Source organism: Oryza sativa, chromosome 5 (genome assembly GCF_034140825.1).
Source record: "Oryza sativa Japonica Group chromosome 5, ASM3414082v1".
NCBI classification, from domain to species: Eukaryota; Viridiplantae; Streptophyta; class Magnoliopsida; order Poales; family Poaceae; genus Oryza; species Oryza sativa.
Window position 1 is genome coordinate 22,479,169 of NC_089039.1, and position 15,320 is coordinate 22,494,488.

The following is a 15,320-nucleotide window of genomic DNA, read 5'->3' on the forward strand; positions in this document are numbered from 1 at the left end:
CTGAATTAACCCCTACGCAGACTTTGATACATACAAGTAAGGTATATAACTTATTAGCATATTTCTCTGTTATAAATCTTCCCTTGGGATTAAATAAATACGATACCTTGGAATATTTCTGGGTGAAATGCTACAATAGTATATCCGTGCGCTTGCGAATTGCTTCTGTAACCATAAATATATCAGGGCTATTCCGTGCTGGGAATTTATATTTCTAGTAATGTCTTTAAGAAATACCAACAATAAGCTAGGGCGCCGATATAAGAGGTCCGAAATCTAAAGACAACTTTTGGACCGGAAGTCTGGAAGGAAATCAGTAGGGGGTTGCCAAGACGACGTCTCTAGGGAGAGGAGTGACGAAACACTGCGCCGCTGTCCGTCAAGGGCTCAAAGTACACAGAGACTGGGTTTTCACTCGACAGCACCACTAGAGGAGATGGAACGGCACAACAACACCCTCAAAAGGGAAAACGACTAGGGATGGCAATTTCCCCCGCGGGGCCGGGTCCCCTGCGGGGACCCGCCCCTACGGGGGCGGGGGCGGGGCCGATTTTCAACCCGTGGGTGCGTCGGGGACGGGGACCCGCATTTAGGCGGGGAGGGGACGGGGAACTGATTTCACCCGCGGGTGACCCGCGGGTGACCCGCGGGGCCCCGGGGGTACATATAGACCTCAAAATATAGATCAAAGAAAGCCCAAAAAGCCCAGCCCACTAAAAAAATCCTTAACCCTAGCAGCACATCCCTCAATCTCTCTCCTCCCCACATCCATTCCCTTCCCCTCCCGTGCGGCTGTGGCGTGACCTAGGCGGCGGCGCGCGCTCGTGGGCGGCTCGCCTTTGGATCTCGCCCTCTCGGCGTCGCCGGCGCCTGCCAGCCGCCAGGCCACCATCTCCTCTCCCCTCCTCTCCAGTCTCCCCTCCGGCGTCCGGCGGCTCTAGCTCCTCCTCTCCCTCCGGAGTCCGCGGCGGCGGCACACAGGGCGGCGCCGCGGCGGGCCGGCGGCGGCGCACAGGCGCGGCGGGGAGGCAACACCGGCAGCAAGGGCACGGCCGGCGGCACACAGGGCTAGGGCGGCGGCACACAGGGCGGCGGCGGCGGCACATAGGGCGGCAAGAACACATAATGATGGATATCATTAATATGTGTTCTTGCTGAATTTTTATGATGAAATTGAAGTATTCATGCTATTTTTGATGGTGTGTTTATTATGTACAATATTTCTTTTTGCTGAAATGATGATTGTGTTGTATTTTTTGAGCTGATTGGATGGAGATGCTACCCAATGCGGGGCCCCGGTCGGGTTGCGGGGCCCCGCAGGGGTCGGGGGCGGGGGATGTTTTCAACCCGCATCACTGGTCGGGGCCGGGGGCGGGGGGTGAAGTCGGGGGTCGGGGTCGGGGGCGTTCCAGCCCAACCCGGCCCCGCCCCGCCCCGTTGCCATCCCTAAAAACGACGTTCGAATATGCTGTCGTTGTCGGCCCGGCAAGACCGGACTAGGTTTTCACCCGCCGTCCACCGCCTGCTTGTCCACAGCTGACCACCATTGCTCCACCACCATCAAGACTTTGTCAGTGTGTGGGCACAGCTGCACCGGCGCCCCCGCCAGCCAGCATCCGCACCGTGCCGAACTCCGCTGTCGGCCACGACACCTTGTGTCGAACCAGCCTCCGCTGTCGACTGCTACTACTCGCGCCAAGCAGGCCTCTACCACCGCTGGCCGCTCCTCCTTGCGCTGTCGTTCCCACCGTCGATGATGCGTCACCTCGCCTCGACGCCCGCGCCACCGCTTCACAGTTGCACCCTACCGCCTCCACGTCCACGCTGCCTCCTCTGCATCCGCGTCACCGCCTCTGAGGGCAGCCTCCCGTGCCAGGGAGGCCGAAACCGAATCTGCCGGCGTCGCCACGCCATCGTACGCCACTTCTGCCTCAGGATGCCACGGTCTGCAGGCCTCCGCGCGGCGCGTGTAGCACCACAGCGCCGCGTCCGCCCACAGCTCACCGGAGGCTCGTTGACGCTGCCCCCGCGCGCAGCACCATGATGCAGTTGTCGCCCACAGCTCCACTCGCCAGAGGCTCGTCGTCGCGGCCGTCCTCTCGCATTGGGGAGGCCGGATCTAGGCGGGAAGGGGCCAGATCTGGCAGGGGCGCTAGATCCAGCATTGCCGCCTCGCCATCGCCACCCCAGTCCACCGTGACGCCGACACCATTGCTCCTCTTCAACATCGGCGGCCAGGCCGTCGCGCCGTCACTCCTCCTTGCATCCGCCTGTCGCCGCTGCGGCTGTCGCCGGCTCGGAGCTGGCCGAGGTCGTTGGCGCCGACCCTGTGCCCATGGAGGAGAGAGAGAGGCCTTGCCGCCGCCGTCCTTGCAACCGTGTGGTTGCCGGCGGCCCGCTCGGGTAGCGGCGAGGCGGAGGGAGGGGGTGGGGGTGGTGGCGCCGCGGCGGCGGTCGCCTCCCGTATCGCCCCTGCCCCTAGAGCGACACGGGGGAAAGAAAAAATAGAAAAAATGATTTGGTAATTATGGATAGAATCCTAGTGGAACTAGAGTTGTACACTTATAATAAGTAAGATTTTTAGTATAAATAGGGAGGGATACTATGTTTTTGAGGGTAAGCTATATTTAAGAGATTATAGAGTTGATAGCTCTTTGTATTATGGAATGGGGGTGTATGTTTAGTAGACGGTCCACTGCAACATATGATGGTCCGATGTTTTTCGACCTCTCGGTCATCCGATCCGTTGTTGCGTCCTTTTGAGTGTGAAAAACAAAATATGTGATATTTCTTTCGTATACTTCATGTTTCTAGTTAGGCATATAAGAGCCCTTTTGAATCAAAGGATTTACGTAGGAATTTTATAGGATTTAAATTCTATAGGAAATTTTCCTATTTGGCCCTTTGATTCAAAGGATTGAAGCTTTCCAAATCCTATGAAATTCCTATGGAATGGCATATTGCATGTAGATTTTGGAGGAAATTTATCAAGAGCTCCAACCTCTTGAAAAATTTCCTTTGAGTCTATCTCTCTCATCCGATTCCTGCGTTTTTCCTGCGCTCTAATCAAACGATCATTCCTATGTTTTTCATGTGTTTTGTAATCCTCTGTTTTACACTTCAATTCCTGTAGAATCCTGTGTTTTTTCTATTTCTTTGTTTTTTCTACCCTGCGATTTCAAGGAGGCCTAAGAGGTCAGGGCGGAGCATTTTCCTCGAGGAGAAAAGAGAAAGAGATTAAGATGGACCATCCATCCAGGGGGAATCTCATCATTCGACGGCCCCGGCCGGCCATGCCATCCATCACACACCGTTGGCAACGCTGGGCAGTAGCAGCCTCCCAAATTGGCCACCGCACAGGTCAATGACAATGATAAAGCCTATACTACTACACAGCCATCTGCATCACACACAGTACACATCGCCCAAGCTACAACCTTCTCCCGGATGGATGCATACTGGACAAGCTATGCTACTACAACTATTCTAGACGACTGCTCTAGAAAATAAAATAACAAAAATACTCCGGCCTTTGGCTTGGCAAGTTGACCACCACATACAGGTGGCTCTGGCCCTTGGCTCCTCCGAAAGCCTAATCTTAAAATTAGATTCTGGAAGCTAAGCAAGTCGATTAGGTTAATCCAACCCGGACACCTTGCTCCTGCCACATGACGATTATATTAATGCGTCTCTTGGAAGGCGCGTGGCGCTGGTGCGATCCCGGTATTACTCCCTCCGTCTAACAGCATAAGGATTCTGAGTTTTGATTACAACGTTTGACCACTCATCTTATTTAATTTTTTTTAAATATTAAAAAATGAAAAGTTATGTTTAAAGTACTGTAAATAATAAAGTAAATCACAAATAAAATAAATAATAATTTTAAAAAAAAATTAATAAAACGAGTGGTCAAATATTGCAAGCAAAAATTTAAAATCTCTTATATTATAGAACGGAGGGAGTATTAAACCTATCATCACTACTACTCTACTCCTCACTAGAGCACAAGCTTAGAACAAATGCTTCAGACAGTTACGAGAATAGCCGTCCGTCGGATCAGAGATCAACGGCGGAGATTGCCGTTCGGGTGTGAGGTCACGATGACTAGCCGGTGATGTCGCGACGCTGTGCGTGTGCGTGGGGAGGTGTATAGTTTGGTCTCGAAAAGGAGAGGCGAGGAGGACGCCACGCTCCGCGCGAGCATTTGCTGCGGGAGAGGAGATAGGCTGGCGGTCGTCGCGTGTGGCGCGCGCGCGCGTACGCAGACGTTTGCGTCGTTTCCTTGCGGATGGAGGCATCGTCTGTTGACGTACTGGTTGATACTACGACGCTGTCAAAATTCGTAAAGTGAGCGGTGAGCGCTCCAGGTTGGAATCGTAAAAATATCTTTTGTGTTCCAACCGGGATTGACATATGGAGGCGTGAAGGCATCAAGGCACCATTTCAAATAAAAGAGTTTGTTCTAATTCTCATGCCAATTGGACAGCGTGCATAAGAGGGAAATTATGTGAGGAACGTCTAGAGATCTTCCTGCTAGCTTTATAAGGTGGTGGGCTAGACGGTTTAGATTCAAAACATCGTCCTTTCTATTTATTTGATATTATATCATTCTCTAATATTCGTGTTTAAGAGGGAAGTTATATGAAAACATTTGAGTTTTCACTCTTAGGAGGGCAAGGTTTGAATGGGTCAGAAATGTTCTTTTGGTTTAATTTACCGTCTTCTTAATTGTTTTTAGGTAGGAGTACAACAACACGACAAACATATACGGTTTATTCACAAGTCTTACAAATCGACTGATTTGATCGGATACTAAGCAGAACAACGTAAAAAATGAACGTGGTTTTTCCTTTATAAAAACAACTTCAAGTAAAATCCCTGCAACCACTTAACGCATACGGTGTTCATGGAATACGTCATGTAAGACTATGGACCACATCAGCTCACCACTCAAAACGAGAGTAACATGTACACCGAGACGCGCACAATCTGCAGTGTGACAGAGGTTAACCACCACAAACCCCTCAACCACATTACAGCAGCTCGCAGGATTCCCTGTCCCCGACCCCATCTCCTCCACGATACACACAATCTCCGGCGAAGAAAAATTTCTAGAACACTAGCTACAAAAACGTTCTAAAAACACAAGCAGCCCACGCGGACTCCTGTGTGGACTCCACCCACCCACGCACGCTGCATGCCACGGGCAGGCGATTAGCCGATACAATTAACAACAGCAAAGAACAAAACAAGAAAAAAAAACCGCGGAATAAAGCCGCGCGCACCACCAAGACAACCAACCGAGAGAGGAACCCAACTCCCGCGATTAAAATAGCGATTCCGTCGGAACCATCCGCTCCGTGGCCCGCGGGGCCCCCGTGCCGTGCTCCGCTAAGCTAAAAGCCGCGCCCTTTCGCTTGCACCCAGCGCCACTACTGCTACTGCGCCAGTATTTTTTCTATCTATTCGCCGCGCGCGCGAGAGCCAGCCAAGCCAAAGCCAAAGCGAAGAAAGAGCGCGTCCGCGTCGTCGTCGTCGTCCGCCTGCCTGCCTGCCTACCCACGTCGCGCTCGCGTGCGCGCTGCCGCTTAGTCGCGCCAAAAAGGCGGGGGGAGGGGAGGCGCGTGCCTGCCCCCGATCGCATATCGCATTCTCCACTCGCTTGCGTTTGCCGTTGCGTTTGCGTTTTGCGTAGCAAGGGAAGGGAGAGAGCTCGTGCTTTTGGATTGGCCGCGATGAGCTGCGGGGGCGCCGGGCAGAGCGGGTGGCTGCTCGAGTACGGGCTGGTGGAGGAGGAGATCCAGGGCTCCGACTTCATCTACATGGTCGACGACCCCGCGGCCGTCTCCAGGTGCGGTTTCCCCCCTCCTGCTTCCTCTTCCTCTCTAACCTACCTCTGCTGGTGTTTGATTCGGATGGATTGCCGTGGATTGCAGCGTGCTACTGGGCTTCGACGTTCCCAGGAAGGAGGACGGCAGCGGCGGCCAGGACAACTCTGCCTCCAAGAAAAGGTAGGTGAACCCTGATAATTTCCTCTTGTTCTTGCTCCGTCCGTTTCATATTATAAGACTTTATAGCATTGCCTATATTTATATAGATGTTAATAACTCTAAACATACAATGTTAGAAAGTCTTATAATATGAAACGGAGGAAGTAAACGTCCGAACACTTACTCCTTCCGTTCAAAAAAAAAAAAGATAAACCCATCGTGGATTCAAACTCAGGTTTGTCTTTTTTTTTTTTGGGAGCGGAGACATAATTCTGCCAAAGTCTGATAGTATTGTGCTATTTCTGCTTTGAGTTCGCCGGCAAGTTGTCCGGTTTAATTGAGAGGAAAAGATTGCAGTAGGTGAAAATAGCCTGTATGCATGACTCACTAAAGTTCCTGATTACATGTCCTGTTCCCCCCATGTCGTTGAATTTAAAATATGATAGAAAGCATCATAGAGAATATCTACAGAGTACAGACTACGTGCAAGTTCGGTCGATGATAGAGAACAAGTACATTTACAGACCTTATTTTTATTTTTTGGATGATTGGGTTGAGGGTTTTGTTTTGGGTTTTCGTGTTAGCTCGTTGTTCCCCTGATTCAATTAACTTAAGCAGTCCAAGCTGAAACTTTCAACAAAAGAAATAGAGGCTGGCTGTTTTGACAAGCGTAGTCGCCCCTGTTTTCCCCTTGTGCTGATTCAGTGGTTTACAGCATCAAGTCAAGGGTCGGAATTAGCTAGGAAAGTTCTACTAAATCACGGATGTTAAACGCCTAATGCATTCACAATTCACAAATTCTAGGACCGTTTCTGCTTAGTTGAAACCCATGACCCTAACTTACCTTTTGTTCTTCTACCGGCAGATCTCGTCCAGAATCGAGCGCACCGCCGGGCACCAAGGCTTGCCGCGAAAAGCTCCGGCGAGACAGGCTCAATGAAAGGCATGTTTCACACTTTCAGTTACATCACGTTCAAAACAAAGAAACTTCAAAGCATTTGCCACTCCAAATCTGACGAGCGGCTGAATTATCTTCAGGTTCAACGAGCTCAGCGCGATCTTGGAGCCCGGCAAGCCGCCGAGGGCCGACAAGGTCTCCATCCTGAGCGACGCCGCCCGTCTCCTGAGCCAGCTGCGCGCCGAGGCCCAGAAGCTCAAGAGCTCGAACGAGTCGCTCCAGGACTCCATCAAGAGCCTCAAGGTAAGCAGCTGACACACACGTTGCTCTCCCAACTGACTCGATTCACCTGAAGAAATGAGAGCTGAGGAGTTCACTGTCACTGCAGGCCGAGAAGTCGGAGCTGCGTGACGAGAAGACGAGGCTCAAGGCCGAGAGGGAGAGGCTGGAGCAAATGCTCAAGGGCGTCGGCGCCGCCACACCGGCGGCTCCAGCGCCGTTCGTCCCGCACCACGCCGCGGCGGTGGCGGCCGCACCGGCGTACCATCCGGCGGCGTTCGCGCAGGCCGGCGGCAAGTACGTGCCGTACGCCACCAGCTACGCGCCGCCGGCCGCGTTCTGGCAGTGGATACCGCCGACGTCCCTCGACACGTCCAAGGACCCCGTGATGTGGCCGCCGGTTGCATGATCAGCTGCTGCTGTCACCGAAAATGCCGTAGAAATTGACCAAAGAGCACCTGATGAAAGCCTCGGGTGCAGTTATGTGATTGTGTTGTGGATAAATGATCAAGGATCAAGGGATCACCAGAAGAAATTTCCTGGTGATCATTGCTCGCCGGAGCAGTCTATGTAACAACCCAATTGCTAAAGTAATTAAGGCAATTATTATTACATCAAGATGGTGTTTATGTAAAACGTAAAAAAAAAAAGGTGTCCTGTTCCATCCGTTATGTTTTTCAGAGAACAGTTCATGTAGACGACAGCCGAGTGGTTAGTGATGTGAACCCATAACTCTCACCGGCCAGGAGGAACAACAAAAGGGGCAGCTAAAGTAGAAGAAAAGCTGAATCTGCTAGTAGTACCAAATATATACATCCACGGTGATATGTCCTAGCATGAATGAGAATGTGGTATACAAAGTTCTCAGAACTGGCTGCGTTCGGGAGGAGGCACGCAAAACAAAGCATATTTTATTGTATAATTAATTAAGTATTAACTATTTTTTAAAAAAATAGATTAATATGTTTTTTTAAAACAACTTTTATATAGAATTTTTTTATAAGTTTAACAGTTTGAAAACAGTGCGCGCGAAAAATGAGATTTGTGAGTTAGGAAAACTTGGGGAAGAACACAGCCTGATTTTACTTTATTACAACATTGGAGCAGCGGAACCTCCAAAATATTGCTCAGAACTGAATTTATTTGTAGTGTCACGTTTGAAAGCGGAACCTTCTCAGAACTGAAAGCGGAACCCCACAATTAGTGATGTTTATCAGAACAAAAGGGGAAGCTCAAGTAGAGCCTCAGCTGAGGAATCTATGCTACCAAATATATGCATCCACGGCGATATGTCGTAGCATGATTGAAAAAGTGGAGATAGCAATTAGTATATGTGCAATCACAGATGTTAGTATCGCTCATTACAAGCAACATAGCGCGTTGGTACACAAGTTCTCAGAACTGAATTTACTTATTACATGGAGAAGCTGAACCTCCAAAATCTTGCTCTCAGAACTGATGAATTTATTTTTGGTGTCACATTTGAAAGTGGGACCCCCAAAATCAATAATCCATCGGAATGCCGCAATAAGATGCTTGTACAAGATGACAAAATAAAGTAGTCAATCCATTCTTAAAAGGATATTCACCTACTCCTGAACAGGCTAAAAGGAGCATTTGACCTGCAAAGTAGTTTCAGGATGAGTTTATTTATCTCCACTTCTCTAATATATAACATATAAAAATAAGAAAGAGTCATATAGCATATCATATGACTGAAACTGTTTTTATTAACCAAACTGCAAGTATAGCATATCATTTGAGTAGGTAAACATGGTAAATACACTTTCTGTGAAGAAGGAAATCTTGAGAAGATCACACATTCAAAGCAATAAGTGTATTACTTGCCTCATTGCAAAGGAAGACTCTTATGGGTGTACACGACATCCTTGTCACCATTCACCACTTGCCCACGCCCTCGCAAGATCCTGCATATCAAAATTAATCATAAAAATCACCAAGGAAAACACGTCACTTTTTAACCTTCTATACGATCCAAAAGCAACATATAAATGTATATCTAACATAAACGGGGTGAATTGCCATACAAAAGGCAAGATGAGATACTGCAACAGAGACGATTGATTCCATACCATCGTGTAGTTAAGAGACCTTCAACACCCACTGGTCCACGGGCATGGATACGCCCTGTGCTTATGCCAACCTATTCAAGATATTCCAATAAGTTCAGCAATTAAGAAAGAAAGGTAAATGGCATGTAAAATTTGAAGTACCTCAGCACCCAATCCAAAACGAGCCCCATCAGAGAATCTCGTACTTGCATTATGAAATACAGCAGCACTGTTCAAATTGAGAAGTAGAACAGAACATTAGTTAAACATCCGTTCATCATAAGTTGACAGGAAAATAATTGTGCATCAATAGGGAACAAATAATGTAACCATTAAGTAATAAGGGAATTAATGTTTAAACATACCTATCAACTCTGCGTAGAAAAGTCTCTGCTACCTTATCATCTGTAGTGACGATACAATCTGTATGAGCACTGAAACAGATAGAATATGGAAATTTGGGTTACATTGAATCTCATTTTTTGTTTAAGAAAACAACTAGTACTATGGGATAAGGGGGAGACAGGAGTCACAACTATTAGGTACCTTCCATAACGATGAATATGGTCAATTGCTGATTGAACATCATCAACAAACTCAACAGTGCAGGCCATAGAACTATACTCATGATGAAATGAAACAGCTTTTGGAAATCCCAGAGCTTTGTGCGCAATAGGTCCACCATAAATATTAACTCCTGAAATATACAGCATTATCTAAGAAGCAGGGAGAAAATCATGGCCCTGTATATACAAGTAAAAAACAATCCAGTATCCAGAAACATACTACATCTGTGATTATGTCATGTTACTTTGGTTGCTTTTAGCATCGAAGTAGTTTCTATATACATGCTTGTTAACCAATCACAATGTAACCAATCAAACTTGGTTGGAAATTGTTGCCATAAGAGAAGGGTCGCGTTTGTATTCATATATTTTCAAGATTTTTTGTTGTTTGTAATGGTATTTATCACCATTAAATCACAGTGGTTGGTAATTTAAAGTTGCAACTGTTTGTGATGGTATTGAGCAAAATTGCTTCAGAGGGGAGCCGTTTCTATAGTATAAGAGAGTAGAAAAACAAACCTTCTGTTTTTAGTGCTACTAATATGTCGTCAAGGCCTGGACTCTTCATAAGATCCTTATGAACTAGTAAGGTCTCCTGCAGAACATACATGTAAAATAGGCTGTTATCTGAATATAAAAAATGGCTACATGATGTTCAGAAAAATTATAAGGTGGAATTATCAACATGCTGAAAACAGTAGAAGACTATCAAGATATGTAGCTAAATTTTCTTACAAAGGAAAGAGGAAGTTACTACTTTGTAAGAATAAGCATTATGCAATCACAATATAAGTAGTTATAAATCAATTTAAACAATTCAAAAGTGCAGTTATAACTATCATCTATCAATAAAAATAGTTTGCATGAGATAGAAGTGGAGGGGCTGTAATAATCTCAACAGTACTAAATGCATTTTTCAGATGCCAGAGAAGAATTGCAACCAGAGCATCATGGTTAGAAGAGAATTTGAAATTGTCCAAAATATTCAGTGAAAGATACTCCAAAAAGTAACTGAAACTGTAAAAGCAATCTATTTGAATACTATACACGGTAGCAAACTGGATAGATACCATTGCATTGCAGGCTGCTGGGTAATCAATTTTTGCATCCATTACAATATGTTTTGCCATATCCATGTCAGCTGATTTGTCAATATATACGTGGCATATACCATCTGCAGTGGGGAAATATGGAATGTCAGAAATAGCAAAAAGAAAAAAAAACTCAACATCCAATAAAGCCATAAGAGTGGTAAGAACTTAAGTTCAAACAGAATTTACCAGCATGCCCAAGAACAGGAATCTTAGTTGACGCCTTGATTTGAGAGACAAGCTTATTACTTCCTCTTGGAATGACAAGATCAATGACATCATCAAGCTGCACAGTGTATTACGGGTTTAGCCAAATTGGTAGTATCAACGCTTTGAAAATATAGAATTGCATACACACCTTTAGCAAATCTGCGATCTCATCTCTAGTTGTAACAAGGCCAATAAGTTTTTCACCAACATTACGAGGAATAGCATCAGTTATAACCTAGAAAAGAATAAATCGATGTTTTTTACAACAGTTAAAGCAAAACCAGAAAGCAATTTTAACCACAAGATAAAAGGATAATACCTTATGCAATATCGTGTTTGATCTGATAGCTTCTTTTCCACCTTTTAGGAGAAGACCATTACCACTTCGAATTGCCAAAGATGCAATCTAACAACAATGACACAAAATTAGTTACTTAGAAGTATATGTATTCTGGAAAAGAATGGAACACAGTGCATTGCCAGAACAAAATACCTGAACCAAGGCATCAGGTCGGGACTCAAAAACAATTAAGAGAACACCTAATGGGCAAGATGTTTTCTCAAGAACTAAATCATCAGCAACCTGGCAAAGGGGAAATCTTTTTGTTAAAATCACTATGGATATATCATCTAGAATCTAGAATTTCTGTGAAATCTCATAGCAGATTTCTATTAAAAAGAGTTTCTATTAAAAAGGCTGGCATTCACCTCTGTCTTTTTAAGTATCTGGTTTATAGGGTCTTCCATATTTGCAAGGGTACGAATAGATTTTGCAAGGCTTGCTATCTGCAAAAACATAAAATATAATATGAGTTAAACAAGACAACATACATAAGAAAAGAGAAGTGTCAGATATTTAACAAATCAGTTAATTTGGCAAGGAAAATGAGGGGTCCACCTTTCCTGGTTTTATAGTCAATCTAGCAACCAAAGGCTTCTCATATCCAGCAACTTGGGCCGCAGCTACATCAGCTTCATTCTCAGACCTTATTAAATCCTCATTTGCCTCCAAAGCATCTGCAACATCTAGCAATATCTTTTTTCGTTCCTCTGATGACAAATTCTGTTTCAAACGAACATATGGTATCAGACTAGTATCACGGGTGAGCAAAAATAGTGAGCTAAAACTTGAAATAGTGTGTAACTCCACTGGGCATAACAGAGGGACAAGAATTACGTATGATTTGACAAAGATATATACCTGTAGATGCCTTGAACAATCTCTTGCGGCAACAGCCATCTCACGAGTACTAACATCCTTAGATGATTCCCACAAATTCGCATTCTTGTGAAAGAGAGTACCAATTTTTTCCCCATGAAGAACTTTAAGAATGCTCCGATTTTCAAACCCACTTCAAGGATAGAAAAAAATAAACTATTTCTCCATTCATTAAGAAGATAAAAATAGCTTGCAACTCATGAACTTGGTTATCTCAGTGATAATTAGCTTCAACACAACAAGATAATCATTTGAATTTGATGTGCAGTACATTACAAGCATTAAATGTCTGAACCATCATAAGCAAAGTTTCAACGTAACATGCAAGGTCATATAGGTCTCAAAACAAATCATTTTTTTAGCGTAAACTAGGGGTGTTTAAAGTCAGAACAGCTCATCCATTAATGCCACGAAGCTAACATTCAAGCACTGGACTGCATCTCATTCAAGATGTTATAATTGAGGCCAAGTGGAGTTGTTGGGATTGGATGTCTTGTAGGACTTAATAATCTTCACATTAGAAATAAACTCATGCAAAAAAATCTGGCAATGACATAATCCAACCAGAACACCTGCAGATGGTACTGATTGCTAGTTGCACTTGACAGGAAATTTGACAATACATATATAATGGAGTGCATCTGATTGATGCTAGCAGTCATATCCATTATACTCTAGGGAATAGATTGTTTACCTTGTAATAACCACAGGTGTGCCGCTATTTGAAGCCAAGACAGCAGCCTTCACTTTTGCTGTCATGCCTCCTCTACCTACACGAGATTTGTCTCCAAAAGTGATTTCTTGCTGATGCTTTTCTTTAATATAAGTGTGTATGATTTTTGATGATGGTTCACTTGGTGGACCACTATACAACCCATCCACATCACTGAGCAGAATAAGGAGATCAGCTTTCAGTTCCAGTGCCAACAGTCCTGCTAAACTGTCATTATCCCAGAATATACCAGATGAATCCTGTAAAAGAATTATAGGTGAGTGTGGTTAGAAAGTCATGGCTATTTGCATATACACTGACAAGGCCCTAGGGCTAGGCATACAAGCAGTATAACAATAAGTAGCAGCTAAAGAGCAGCACCACGCAAAAACTGAAGTTTCATACTTTTCCAGGAGATGTATGGTATGAAACACACTTACATACCTCATATGGAGCCTTTCTAGTGCTGATGGCATCATTTTCATTAAATATTGGTATAACTTTAAGATCTAATAATGACTCAACAGTTTCAGTGAGTTGCTCCCGGAACTTTGGGTTCTCAAAATCACTGTCGGTGACAAGAAGTTGAGATGACGAGACATCCAGCTGCAATGCAAGAAGTTCAAGGTTACAAAAAGATACAAAAAGTAACCTATTCATTTTTGTTGAAGTTGAATGCCAGACTAATAAACACACTTGGTTAAACAACATATCGTAAAGAGCCATCAGTCCACTCTGACCAACAGCGGCACAAGCCTTTCCATCTAACTCCATCTGTGGCTTTTGCAGATCAGCAAAGCTGCTATTGACAAGCTTCCGGTACCTAAGTCGCTGTCGCCCCACTCCAACAGCACCTGAGGTGACCAAAATCACTTCGTATCCTAAAGAGTTCAGTTCCTTAACCTGCATTGCCACTTTTCTTTGGTTAGGCACCTGCCAACATATCCAACACTACATAGCCATTGCAGAACAGCTCACAAGATCAAAAAAATGGATTTCTTTTACCTGCTCGCACAGAGCTCCAACCCTGCCCAAAGCCAATCTTCCATCTTGTCTGGAGACAACTGCAGTGCCCACCTGTCATGCAAAAAAGGAATTAGCCGCACAGAGATAAAAACATTATTATTATATTATTATTATGTACTGGTACAGTGGTACATCTTGTGTTGAAGGTATTGCGTTGAGGTTCCACAAAACTGCTAGGCTTTTCTAAAGCCTAAACGCTTTTCCAAAGCCTAAACTCAAAAGCAACGGTATTTGATTCTACATTATTCGATTCTCATCACCTTTCCAATTCAGACATTATTTCACCAGTTCCGCATATTTTTTATAAAAAAATTGGAAAAAGCATGGGATTTGAACAAATAAAAAGTGTCACAGATGAAACAAACACGAATTTGTGAGAGCGATCGCAAGGGACAGAAATTTGCCGAACGCTCCAATATAAGATACTATGTCTCTTTTCTATTTCTGTGCCATTCCACCCACCAATTCCCATCTGACAGAAATCCGCTGCCCCGCAGCGAAATAGCCAACAGTTTTCCCATGATGATGCCTACCAGAGTCGAAAGATTGGCAACTTCGACATAGGCCGTCACATCAAGTAAACCACAGAAAAGCCCAAGCAAAGCCCCACTCCTGATAATCTAACAACGAGAATCCCAAATCAAACGTCTCTCGAGTCTTCAACTCTGAACAAAACACTCGCCCGGTAAATTTGATCCAGAAACAATCTCACGAATACGGAGAAGAGGAGCGCAAACAATGCAAACAGCGCCCAAGCAGACGCGCACGAATCCTCGGAAACTAGATCTATCAAGGTCAATCCGTGACGGCGACTCCTGCGACCCAGCGGCCAAACAAAAATCACCTTGATGATGACGCGCTTCACGTCCCTCACGAAGCTCCGGGACGGGTCGACGCTCGCCATGGCGAAACCGCTTCCTAGCCTCAGCCTCTCCTCCTCCACCCTCTCCCTCTACCTGTAAATCCCTCTCCCACGTCTCGCCGCCTTGCCGCCGCAGCCGCGAGTAGAGGGGGGATAGATAGGAGGAGGAGAAAAGAGGAAGGGTTTATGAAGGCAGAAGTGGCTCTGGCTCCCGTGACCGGAAAGGCGGAAACCCAGGGCGCAAAATGCCCAACGACCCCCGGGATCCTCTGCGCCCGCGCCCGCCACACGGTATGCGTGTTACTGTGACTTGTTAAGCTGTTAAAGCTGTTAGGTGGCGGCGCACCGAGATACAGGGGGGAATGGGGTCGTTGGCCCAGACCGATCCATCCGTC

At 45.5% G+C, this 15,320-nt stretch overlaps 2 protein-coding genes across 3 annotated transcripts; one reads left to right on the forward strand and one right to left on the reverse strand.

Annotated features, from left to right (window-relative positions):
• Nucleotides 1–5,428: 5,428 nt before the first annotated feature.
• Nucleotides 5,429–7,785, forward strand: LOC4338978 (transcription factor ILR3). The gene is made up of 5 exons (XM_015782051.3): nucleotides 5,429–5,851; nucleotides 5,937–6,011; nucleotides 6,856–6,933; nucleotides 7,029–7,191; nucleotides 7,277–7,785. Exons 1-5 carry the CDS (start codon nucleotides 5,736–5,738, stop codon nucleotides 7,574–7,576), a joined length of 732 nt encoding a protein of 243 aa, XP_015637537.1. The 5' UTR covers nucleotides 5,429–5,735; the 3' UTR covers nucleotides 7,577–7,785.
• A 510-nt stretch (nucleotides 7,786–8,295) lies between these two features.
• P5CS1 (delta-1-pyrroline-5-carboxylate synthase 1-like) lies at nucleotides 8,296–15,140 on the reverse strand. Of its 2 annotated transcripts, none has more exons than NR_175278.1 (20): nucleotides 14,908–15,140; nucleotides 14,043–14,114; nucleotides 13,861–13,940; nucleotides 13,482–13,643; nucleotides 13,020–13,297; nucleotides 12,308–12,458; nucleotides 12,005–12,169; nucleotides 11,815–11,892; nucleotides 11,600–11,689; nucleotides 11,426–11,512; nucleotides 11,255–11,341; nucleotides 11,086–11,182; nucleotides 10,876–10,979; nucleotides 10,325–10,400; nucleotides 9,786–9,936; nucleotides 9,605–9,673; nucleotides 9,402–9,468; nucleotides 9,261–9,331; nucleotides 9,016–9,095; nucleotides 8,296–8,789 (listed from the first exon to the last, which is right to left on the reverse strand). NR_175278.1 is itself a non-coding variant. In NM_001402565.1 (20 exons), the coding sequence occupies exons 1-19, from the start codon at nucleotides 14,965–14,967 to the stop codon at nucleotides 9,017–9,019; spliced, it is 2,151 nt and encodes a 716-aa protein (NP_001389494.1). In that variant the 5' UTR covers nucleotides 14,968–15,140; the 3' UTR covers nucleotides 8,296–8,789; nucleotide 9,016. The 2 variants fall into 2 exon arrangements, 1 of the variants encoding a protein (NP_001389494.1); NM_001402565.1 differs by having other exon boundaries at nucleotides 13,734–13,940.
• Nucleotides 15,141–15,320: the final 180 nt, after the last annotated feature.